At 36.6% G+C, this 12,415-nt stretch overlaps 1 protein-coding gene across 1 annotated transcript in view; it reads left to right on the top strand.

Annotated features, from left to right (window-relative positions):
* The window catches only part of LOC145661731 (chymotrypsinogen B-like), a 199,268-nt gene that overhangs the window by 124,861 nt on the left and 61,992 nt on the right, over nucleotides 1–12,415 (top strand). Inside the window, exon 5 of the mRNA XM_081727066.1 lies at nucleotides 4,507–4,643. Within this exon, the coding sequence (XP_081583192.1) occupies nucleotides 4,507–4,643 (137 nt within the window). The remainder of the gene's footprint in view (nucleotides 1–4,506; nucleotides 4,644–12,415) is intronic.

The raw sequence follows: 12,415 nt of genomic DNA on the forward strand, positions 1-12,415 counted from the left end.
GATGGTACGTCTGTATTATACAAATGAAAACGACATTGATTAACGTAAAGGAAATGGTTGAACCGTTCGGTGTGAAGTTTTTAACATAGTTAACACCTACTTCAAACTGGGTTGTTCTCACGTCATATTTATTAAAATGCGTATCCTAATAGAGGAGAGAGAGTTAAGAATACATAACAAATAGAGCACTTCGCGTTAGTGAGATGAAACTTAGTACCGTAAGACGCGGTTACTTTTCACAATATTACTTTGCACAATCGTATGTGACCTGCAAACGTAATGATTTAAAACACTGTATTTTAAACATATAATAGCTAGATATATAAGGAAAACATTAGTGCAAGTTTATTAGTAAACATTCATATAACCATAGGTATTGAAATATAAACTTTGGTGCAAAGTAACCCCATAGGTGGGGTTTACTTTGCACAACATACAAAAAAGTATCTTCGACATACGAACATAACGTTTCTGTGCAATGTTTTCCCTTCAGCATTTATACATTTTAGTTGCTACACAAAACTGCATGCAGTCTACAAATATTGATATTAGAATGATGCTACAGGTATTAGTACTTAGTTTGAATTATCGATGTTTGTAAAGAAAATTATGTATTTTCTGCTACCGGCACAGGCACAACATTCTAATAGTTTAGAATATGTCCCACAAAAATGCCAATTAAGAAACAGAATAATTCCCCCTTACTGATTTTCCTTGGTTGTTCCTTATGTTCAAGAATATCATCCCAACCGTATTTACTGGGAGATTTACGGGGTTTGGGACTTTCAGGCTGAAACCCACACAAATTACACGATTTCTTTGTTTTTAAAATCTAATGTTTGTCATTCCTATGCGTGTAAGCTGAAGCCCCCCGCCCAAAAGTCTAGTCATTTCTAAAAAATAAACGAAGTATTTGTGAGTGAAGCGTTTCTCAAACTGCATCCGCCACTGTTCATAATTTATATTTAACAAGAAATTCATTCCAGCATCTTTCTAAATAGGAAATTTACCTAAATTTTGAATGCAAGAGGTTAAAGTATTAATAATTTCCTTATAACCGGTATTTTGGACCGGTGCAAAGTAACCCCGACTAGAGACTGAAACTGCCTTTTGCCAGGTTTACTTTTTTATGACTTTAAAACGTTTCACATTGCAATTTTAACTATTGCATCGTAGTTGCATTATACACAATGGTATTCTACGAAACTTACTTAACTTTGACGGAAAATCTCGTACGCGATGTCTTTAATAAATTTTGGCGGCCTTTACAGTGATTGCTTTCCATACCTCTACAACAATGAACTCTCTCGGTAATTATAACTGATGTTAACCGCCAATATTATAGCCAAAATACAGTTAGATGTTCTATCTTACGGTGCCAGTTGAAACTTCCTCTTTTCTGTTCATGGTTCTGCCGACAGAGGACTGTGAATCTCTTTTCATATTTTGTGCAAAGTAACCCCTGATGTGCAAACCCCGTATACGGCATATAAAACCCTTATTAAAAACGATTAAGCACGTATCCAATCATTTTGATAAATTTCGGTATGTAGTGAGGAAGAGGATCAATTTCTATAACTTTTGTTCATTTAACAATGATGACATCGAGCTTGTATATTGTGTTCACATTAAAACGGATCATCTGCTTGAAATGATTTGTTTTTTACTATACGGTATGTAGCATTTGTCTCCAGTCGGACTTTTATAATGTTACATTCATTAACATGTGTGCTGTAAGAGGAAGGTGAAACTTGGTATATAAATATATTGTTTTAGAATGTGAGCTCGTCTTCCATGTGCTTAAAGTTTCAGCTTTGAAGGGGAGAGGTGGCAAGTTCCAAATACGTGGTGAATATGTCAGATATCGCGATTGTCTACCTGATCAAGTAACATAAGTTGTTCTTAAACCTTTGATTCACAAGTTTGTTTCTTCTGCACACGAAACTACATACTTAATTATCATACTCTGCATTTGTTTCAAAGCGGTCGCTATTACCTGATCAAAGACTTCTGTCCGGCACTATACAGAAAATGGCCCCCTCAATAAATAGAATTTTAAAAAATGCTAGGACATGTTATGTTTATTTATTATAAAGAATTAATATACTGGATTTCAGCTCTACAAGTTGAACGACTTGTGAGATAACAAATTTTTCACAAAAATTCGGACCCCTTAGAATAAATAATATAATGAAACCGATACGCGTTTGATAACTTCCCAGTTGGGATTGGCGCCTAACTATATACCAAAAATCATTTCATTTGACTTTGCAATTTGGATGTGATGATCACACACACACATAGTTACATTTAGTTTTTTTTATAACAATGCATATGTTATACATGATTCAAACTTTTTGTCCCAGAGTTACCTCCTCTAAAAAGTCACAGGCTGCGTCTCAAAGCTAACTAGTAATTCCTATTGCTACTATTACAATTGCAAACATCAATGTCTAAAATTGTCTGAAGTTCTTTTTTTCTATAGAAACAAATGAAAAAGAAGAAAGGATGCCTTGAAAGTAAAACGTAGACAAATTCACTAGTGTCCAGAAGCTTTCTGCAATGCACTGAGCAGAATGGTTCGGTGGGTCGTAATGCGTTGTTAAGTCAGAGTGGATCGGTGGGTCAGCGTGGGTACCGGCGGGTAGTGGGTCGCAGTGGGTCACGTTCTGTTGACCTGTGAACCACTGACCCGCTCCATCTCTGGACGGCACATACAGATAAAGCAATTATATATATATGTGTTTCAACTTTCCTGGCTTTACTTAACCTCCACTAATTTAAGATAATTTAAAAAAAATGCAAGAAACCAATTATTAATAACATAAAAAAATATAGAAATGTATTTTGAAAGAAAAAGTAATCCGTGTACTCGAGACTCGAACCCGCGCTGTCCACTCAAGAGGCAGACTCCTTACCGAGTTATCAACACCACAACTTGTAACATCTGGTTTTGAAGCATTATTTATATTACGGGTGTTACGTAGCAAAACTACGAGATGTCATTACTGTTGCGACGACCTCCTTCAAGACCCGTTTCGTAAATTTACGAAATAACTCATTTAATCCTTAATCAAACCGATTATATATATAACTTCAAGTGTAACTGTGGTAATTCGCTGACAATGGCTGATTTAACACGTTTGATAACAGCGCGTGTAATGGTTGATTTATAAACGCAGTTAATAGAGCCTGTGTATATAAGTGGATACCTTGTCTGGCTGTCATTCTAAGGATTTTGTGTTCGAGACTCAGCCCAGACTGAGTTTCTTTTTTTAAGGAATTTAACACTATAAATGATATTCGCGTTTGATAGTGAAAGAGATTTATCCTATGATGGTAGAAGAAACAAGATAATACAGGAGACAGGGGGAAGGATGGAGACTTTTTATCCTTAAGTGTTAAGATTTAATTTATTCCCATGTCTTTTGCTCTTTGCTTCCCCACTTTCCTTCTTTTCTCATTTTGATTAGCTTTCCATACTTTTTCGGTCTCTGCATGATGCGTATTATCATTTTCGTTTCCTTTGCATTACTTCCTGTCTCTTTGAACTTAACGTGAATGGAATTTCTGTAGATTTATCTCGTTGTTGTTTCTCTAAGTGATACTCTCAGATAGTAATACTTTTTCCTCCAAGTGGAGGAATATCCTGGCATGTTATGTTTTCGGGAATGTATTTGCAGTCACGTTGGCTGTCCAACTATCAGACACACAGTGAAACTATGCTGCTACTGGAAAAAGCTTTCATTTCTTATATATCCAAACTCCACTTTGTAATGTTCGTTTCTGTACATCTGTAAATAGCTTCTTCTTGAGAGTTCACCCACTTGGAATAAGAATGCCGAATACATAAAAAGAATAATTACTTAAGCGTTTACTCTGCATTGGACTTAACTCGTATGTCCGTGTCAAGGGAACCTAGGTGGCTTAATTTGGATCAAAATTACCATATCTTCTTAGTTACCCTGCAATCACAATACATCCTCTCTGATGATATTCTCCTTCAATGCTGAGGCTTTTTCATCAAGTTCTGAGTTGATGGTAGCACAACTACCCACTTGATCACTTATGACAATGCTTGTCTGAAAGTGAAGTAACTCAATTTATGTTTTTTGGTTTTTATGTAAGATTTAATACCGCAAGCCAATTGAAGTATTGAAATATATATTTTCAAACTCGAAAAATCAGCTAATAGTCGGACATTACAAACGAATTTGGCCGATCTATTTCTTCTTACTTTAACTCATGGGGCTACAGAGAAGAAAACTATCCTACATGAACACTTTCTATATTAAGAAGAAGCAAATGTGTCATTGTGCAACTCTCAATTTGTCACTCACAAACGCCTGAACACAGTTTTAGATCATATTGTGATGTTTTCAAGTGTATTTGTGATGAGAATTCTGAACCACTTTAAGTAAAACGGAAATTAAATAGATAGTCTCTATATGCACTACACCCACATGCTATAATATAACTAACACTAGATTATTACTATGTTCACAGGTGGTAGCAGGTGTTGTTACCTCTGACGGAGTAGGTGAATATGCGCAGCGAAGAACAGTACCCATGAATAATGTGTGGATGCATCCTGGATACTGTGCTAAATGTGCTTTCATTTCTGTTCCAGGAACGCATTGCCCGTAAGATAATAATTTATTTTGTTAATTAATTACTTAGAGTACAGTTTCTGATAACAGAAACATCGTATACTTCGCAATTTCTCCAATGATTATCTGTTACAACTTAACTCTCCTTACTTTTTTTATCTACAGAAATTACTTAAAACAGTACTGGAAGACAATTAAAAAGAAGTATGAACTATATACCTCTAAAGTCGCAATCACAGTTAATTGTTCGCATACTTCCACAAAACATAGAAACACCAAATTTCGCATACATGTTCATCGTGTGATGAGAGTAACGGGAAAATTCCGATATCTTGAAAACGGTAACATTTTCCATGTAAACGAAGTGTCGAAATTTCTCGTGGTTTCGAAATGCTGGTTTTATAGTAGTGGCAGACATAATAGAAACGTCATATTTGGTCAGGCAGTGAAGCTAGGAACATAGTTTGTGCTAGAAAAAAGGGCAATAAAATTCGTTTTGGTTTAAATGCGCAAATCGAAAAAATGTGAAATTTGTAATGGCTGTGTCTAGGACGTTAAAATTTCGAAGTGATGTTTATTCTGATGCGTAGTTTGCGAATTCGCCCTTAAACTTAAAAAAATAGACACCTTTGGTGTAAGAAAGTGCTAGGAATGTTATAAGGGGGCGTTTAATTCTAGACAACTTGTGGATATGGTAGAATCACGAAATTGCGTTCAAGTTTGTAGATTACAGCGTAAGTAAGGGGGAAAATCGGACATGTTGGAAAAGTCGTCATCTTCGATTCAAGATAGCAGTTAAAAGGTTTGTAACCATGAAAATTGTAAGTTGTTCCCACAGTAGGACAGTCATGTTCTGCTATACTCTTAAGGAAGAAGTGCAGTTTCCATGAAGAAACAAATGATTCGAGAAGTCGCATTCTTCATGCAAAGTTGCCATGTTTTTGAATTGACTTGATCTGCCTTGTTATGAGCTATGTTAAGCATAATATAACAAACATAAATCAACGTACGAGCATGGCTCAGAGGAAACGTGTGGACTTTGTAAGTAGCAGCTCTGGGTTTTATTCCCGACTAAGCGGTTTTTTGTTTGGTATTTTTCTCTTATCTCCATTTCTTCGTATTAGCAGAGTACTTTCTGTTCGTATTGCGGGAACAAATTATTTTCATTATTACATACGTGAAGGGAAAATATTTATATTTATACGGCAACTTTTGAGATGGTCCTGAAACGAGGCAGTATGTTCGTGTGAAGTTTCGAGACGATACTAAAATATTAAAAATGAAACATGTAGCTTTGAAAACGGAGAGTCACAAATGTATCTTTCGGAAGCAGTGTTCCGGGGGAGGAATTATTAGAACGGGGGCACTGCTGATAATATTCTATTTGTTATTGTATTATAAAGTATTATCTTGGTCTCCTTCAGGGCAGCTCTGAGGAGGCAGTGTCCCCCATCGAGAGTCTGAAAGAAACATTGGACATCATTTTCACGATACAAGACAATGTTCATACAAGACAACAATACAATACAGTGTCTGCTTCAAACCGGAAATCATTGCAAAATATCTCCCTTCCCCTTTATGTCCCTCGTTAAGATACATGCGTATACCAAGTTTGAAGTCAATACCACAACTGGAAAGTTTAAAATATTAATTTTATGGAAATACACACACACACAAATGGGCACCTCTTGATAATTGTCTCGTCGGCAGTATCGATAGTTATATAAGATACGTGGAAAAGTGGCCCTTTCGGTTTAATAGTTTGTGTGGCGGGAACGGTTGGAATGAAATGCCGTGAATAATAGAGTTGAGCTTATTGACAATCACCTATGCTATAGAAATAAATATTCGAAGAAAGAAAAGTATTAGAAAAGAATTGGATGGGGATCGAACTTAGATCTCCTGTTCAGAAGTTCCACGTTTTGTATTATAAGAGGTGTTATTTGGATGTGCTCCGAGAGGCACTCTCAAAGCTCCTGGCGGTGTCTCCCCCCAAAGAAATACAGGTCTGGAAGAAACACTGGGCATCACTTGTACGATATTATGTCTCGCGATAAAAGTATGTTCTTCTAACCGGAAATTAGCTGATATCCCCGAAACGATGCAAGAAATCGAAAAAAATGACACAAAATCTCCCCGTTTGTTCTCGTAGTTGATCCTCGTATAACAAGTTTAGAATGTATACCACACATCTACCCTCCAAAACCGGAAGTACGTTAGAATCGGAACAACGGTTTGGAAAATAGTCATAATAGATGTTCAAGAAGCGTAATATTTTAATTTTTAACCACATATACACAAACGCCTTTTGGCAGTTGTGTGGTCGTTAGTATAAACAGCTATAATATATGAGACACGTGGAAAAGTGCTCCTTTCGATTCAATAGTTTCTCTAGCAGCCAAGGTGCAAATGAAATGCCGTGTATAATAGACTCAACCTTATGGAAAATCAATATATGTTAACGAAATATAATTTTCAAGAAAAAAAAAAGTTAAGAAAAAAGGTTACGGTAATCGAACCCAGGTCTCGCCCGCAGTAGTCTGACATGCTTCCACTTTTTTTACACTTTTTTTATTGTTCTTTAAATATTACAGAGTAATTACATATGAAATACAATATTACTATAACAGCAGGAGTATTACATGATTACAGGATTAATATATCAAAAGAGTTTAAAGGATTTATACAGTATAGAAGTGTCACACAGATATCAACAAGTAGTATGGCAATAGTGCTAACATTGTGATTTGATGGAAAGAAGTAGAATTTTACCATGTTATTTTTGAACTTCAAATATTTTCAGAAAGTACAATGTCCAGGTAGTTCGCAAATAGCTTTTTCTTTCTAGCGGGCGGAAAGTGTCTGTATTGAGTGCACAAGAAATCTTGATAGTCTGTTACAAAGCATAGTTTTGAGAATTGTAGTATGTATTCAATCGTATGAGTTGCTAACCAGGTAATTGAATTGAGTTTAGTGGTTGGATAAAAGTAAAAGTCCGGTAGAACGAATATGCGAACTGTGGTAAGAGTAGGAACTGTACGGCATATTTTGCTGACAGCTGTTTGGAATTTGAGCCATATTGTCGCTGCAGATCCACATTGAATTAAGCGATGCACAATATCATCTTCATTACCACATGTGACACAACTAGTAGTGTCACAAAATGTGAGACGGTGCTTTTTGGCATTCGTGGGAAGAAGCTCATTGACAACAGTGTACCAAGTCGATTGAACAGATCGTGGAATGTGACGAGCAAACACATTGCCCCAAATCTGAGACTAATTTATATTTCGATGTTTCAGTTCCATACAAGGAGGCTCAAGGTTCAGCTGGTTGAGGAGCAATATATAAAAGCACTTCACTGAAGTTATTGATGCTTGTTGTTCAGCACTCATATAATCAGCAACCACGTCTCTGAAATACCAATAGCAACAAGGGATTGAACTAATGTGTAGAGGCAAGTTTGAACCTATACGTTCAATAAATCAGCTAAGATACCATGGCTGACCCATTTACATTATGTTGAATATTTTCAAATGATCGAAACTTGAATAAAGCAGTAGCTTTACATTCAATATGAACAAGACCCAAACTTCCATGTCCGGTGGGGAGACAGGTATATGGGCATTTACTCTGAAGACGAGACCGTGCTAAAGAAACCAATTCCCAACACTGGTAAGACGTTTCGCAATGTGGGAGGGCATAGGTAGGATCTGGGCTAGATACCATAGTTTGGAAAATGCGAAGACATTTAGAAAATACACTCTCAACTGTAAGCTGATTTGACGGGATCTGTAAAGTGGGAGATCATGTCGCGCAGTATTAACTAACTGGTTATAATTTAACTGGATGGTTTCAGCAAGGAGAGGCATGAAGGTTATCCCAAGGATTTTCAGTTGGTCGACCGTTCGTATTTGTGTGATAAAAGAGTTCTGTACAAGTGGAAGTATTTTAGTCTTTGCACGATTTACCAGAGTGCCAGAGATATTCACATAATCTTCAATGCATGTTTCTACAGAATGAAGATCCTCTTGGTCACGTAAGAACACCGTCACATCATACGCATAACTGCAAACTTTTAATCCATTATTATGAAAAGAAATCCCTTGTATACGTGCTGCAATGTGCCTGAGTAAAGGACTAAGGGAAATAATGAAAAGGGTCATGCTCAGAGGACAGTCTTGTCGGACACTGCGTTTGATTTTTATGAGCTCAATCAAAAATCCGTTTATATTAAGCTTTGTTTGTGCTTCATCATAGAGGACACGGATCCATCTGATGAATTTATCCCCTATGTTAAACGTTTGTAGAAGCGCCCATAAATAGGCATGATTTACTCTATCAAATGCCTGATGGAAATCAATAGATAAAACCGCAGTAGTGCTAGAGGAAGCTTGGCAACTAGCAATTACATCCCGAATCGTTTGCAGAAGATGATAGATTTTCCTATTTCCTACACTTGCAAATTGGTATGGCCCTGCCAAGGATTCCAAATATGGTTGTAGTCTGTTATTCAAGCGCCGGCCAGAATTTTATAGGAGTTCATTAGTGTGATGGGTCGGTAATCAGTAACTAAACTTGCAGTATTTACTTTGGGAATAAGTACTGTCACTCCTGGAGATTTATAATTTTGCACAGGCGCATCACTGAAATATTCATTGACTATGGCTGTTAATGTATCTCCTATCAAGGGGAAGAAGCGTTGGTACCATTCTGCTGGAAGTCTATCTAGACCAGAAGATTTATTAGAAGGTACATTCATCACAGCAGATTCTACTTCTTCTTTCGTAATCGGGATGTCCATCGCTCTAGCTGAATCATAATCGAGCACCGGAGAAAGGTTTTGGAAAAACTGCTGTTGGATGTTTGCTTCGCCGCAGTCACCAAATAGGGAACTATAGTAGGTGTAAAACGCAGTTTTGATTTCAGGGAAAGAACAAAATGTGTTCCGTTCGTCATCTTGAATGCGTGCTACTAATTTACTTGCACCACGCTTATACTCCTGTATAACATGATGTAGTGATGGCTCTTCCTCGAGGTCGAATATAGGAGATTTACTTCTGATAAGTACACCTTTCATTCTGTTCCTTTTCATGGTTAAAAGTTTTCCTTTATATTTATTAACACTACATAGGAGCGTACGATCAGAAAATGCTGAATGTTGAGCATCACATAAACATTTGTAATAAAAATTGTACAGGTTACGATTATCTCTACTCTTCTCTGACGAAAACCATCTGGAGAAATTAGAGGCCCGAGGTTTCAGATATTGATGCCATCATTCGCTGAACGTTCGAAAATGTCGTCGTTGTGTCAACCAATAGTGCCATTTAGCTGTAAAAATGTTAATGGTAATTGGTGTCAGCGAGAAGGGAAGTGTTGAGGTGCCAGTATCCTCTACCACGTTCAATTTTAACATCATGAATTTTCAAGGATATGGCGTATGCGTGATGATCAGAAAAGATCGTAGGAGTAACTTCTACGTCTATAATCTTTTTAGCAAGGCTGGGAGACAAATACATACGGTCAATTCTCGAAGCGGAATTATTCCGAACGTAAGTATATCCACGTTCATGGGGACGTTTCAATGGTCAGCTGTCTTGTAAGTGAAACCCTTTAACCAGTTCATTTAAGGTAGGGCAGTAGTTAAAACCAGGAGATTGGTCTTCAGGACGGAGTACGGCGTTGAAATCCCCAACCAGTAAAAGATGCTAATGTTTGAGGAGAAGGCAGATGGAACATCATGCACATAAAATTCATTCCTTTCTACACGATGATGTGATCCGGATGGTGAATACAGATTTACGATCTGTATGCTTCCTAACGTTCCAGTCATGATTCTGCCGGTTGGGTGAAATTTTCCAGGTGTGAAGTTGACGTCACTCTTGACCACTATTGCAGTACCTGTGCCATTTGTTGTGTATTTATTATAAACTGTATAAGCTGCACCGAGATTTAGCCTTTCTAAGCCAACTTCCTGTAGTAGCGCGACATCTATATGCGACTGAATTAGAAAATCTAGTAACGAAAATTGTTTCGTAGGTGACAGCAGGTTGATAGTAGCTATTTTAATATACATTATAATGAAGGAAAAAAAACAGGACCTTTTTTTTTAAAAAAAAGCCCTTGAAAAGCAATAAATAGAAACTTTACTATATGAAACAAGGCAAAAACAAACACTCACACATGGAAAGCGAGGAATTTGACAACCAAGAACTAGGAAGTGAGTCAATCGCAGAAAGCGTGAAGCACACGTTCACACACTCCAGCAACGAAACACGTTTCTGCCAACTGAACTACTGAACTGTTTAGAATTTTACACATTCAAGTTTCTACTTAGTGCTTATATGGTATATAAGGGGTCAGCATCTATGGAATTACATTGTGTATGCGCTTTGTTACAGCATATTATTATGGAATTCATGTTTTGTTAGCTGATTGTAATAAGAAACATGATTTTGAGTTATTGAGAAATGATTATGTATTAAATTGTAGTCTTCGATGATGAAAAATAAATATGTCGAAGACTGCAAATATTTTCCCAGTTTTATATAACAGATATCAAGTACTTTTGCTGCAGGAAATATGTTTGTACAATTACCCCCAAGTACACAATTATAATACATTGTAATATATTGCACTGCAATACGTAGTGTTTTCGAAAATGCTATGAATAAATGTTTAAAATTCCTGCAACAAAATTTATTTTTGTAAACCATGAGTGTTCGTGGTAAATTTAAGGTTTATCAAGAAGGAGATTGCAAGACATTTTCCGCTATTATGTGGCAGAAAATAAGTACGGTTGTTGTCTCTAATAGGTATAGATATGCGCAAAGCGCGCATAATAAGCATTTGCATGATTGTCAGTGTACATGTAGTGATATAGTTCTTTTTAATGAATTGTACATTTGCTGTTCAAAGTGAAATTCAGGAAATAATACCCGTTGAATTGACGTATGTGTTGGTGATAAGTGTATTCTTTAAAGAGAAGTAATTTCTTCCAGAATAGTTTTCCAGAATTTGAGAAAGTTCATGGCAAAGCCATGACCGGTGGTCTGGGGGCGGAGCCCCCAGCGAGCATTAGCGAGTAGTGATGGGCAGTGGGAATATTCCCGGTGGGAAGGAATTTAAAAATGGGAATATTCCCGGGTTTTTTCCCTGGCCTATAAATTCCCGGGAAGGAATTTATTTCCATTTCTTTACTTTATCTTCTAAATTATAAGAACCATATGACTAGTTACTTTATTTTAATATATTATGATTTACTTCTAGGTTTTAAAGAATTTTGAGGTTAAAAAATTTAAAATTATTTGGCGATATTTTATATAACTAATAATATGATTTTTAAGTTCCATTTCCATTTGCACTAAAGAGTAAGGTAATTGTTTAGAATTGGGGGGCCAGAAACTAGCAAAACGTAGGATGATTTACGGAAGAAATGAGTTGATAGTGATGTTCAAGTAGTCAAGAAAGTATCGAACACATTTTTTTAGAGCAGTAGGCGATTTATACAAAACGGAAAGGTAAGTGGAAGTGATTTATGTGAGAAAAGAAAGTGAATTGTTGGTAACGAAGATAGAAAACAACGTGCCATGCGGGGCTCTAACCCAACTTCATTCGCTAACGCTGGCTCTGCAACGCTGTCTGAATTTAATGTTAGTAATGTAATTTAACGTATGAAACCATAAAACAACCGCATCGGAATAGAATATCGCAAAAAGGTAGGTGAAAAGCTGGCCGCCAATGCTAAAGAACATCCAAAATTAGCAAAGTACTAATTTACAAATGGCGAAAAGGAACCATTT

This window comes from Thermobia domestica, chromosome 10 (genome assembly GCF_964235325.1).
Source record: "Thermobia domestica chromosome 10, izTheDome1.hap1.1, whole genome shotgun sequence".
NCBI lineage: Eukaryota > Metazoa > Arthropoda > Insecta > Zygentoma > Lepismatidae > Thermobia > Thermobia domestica.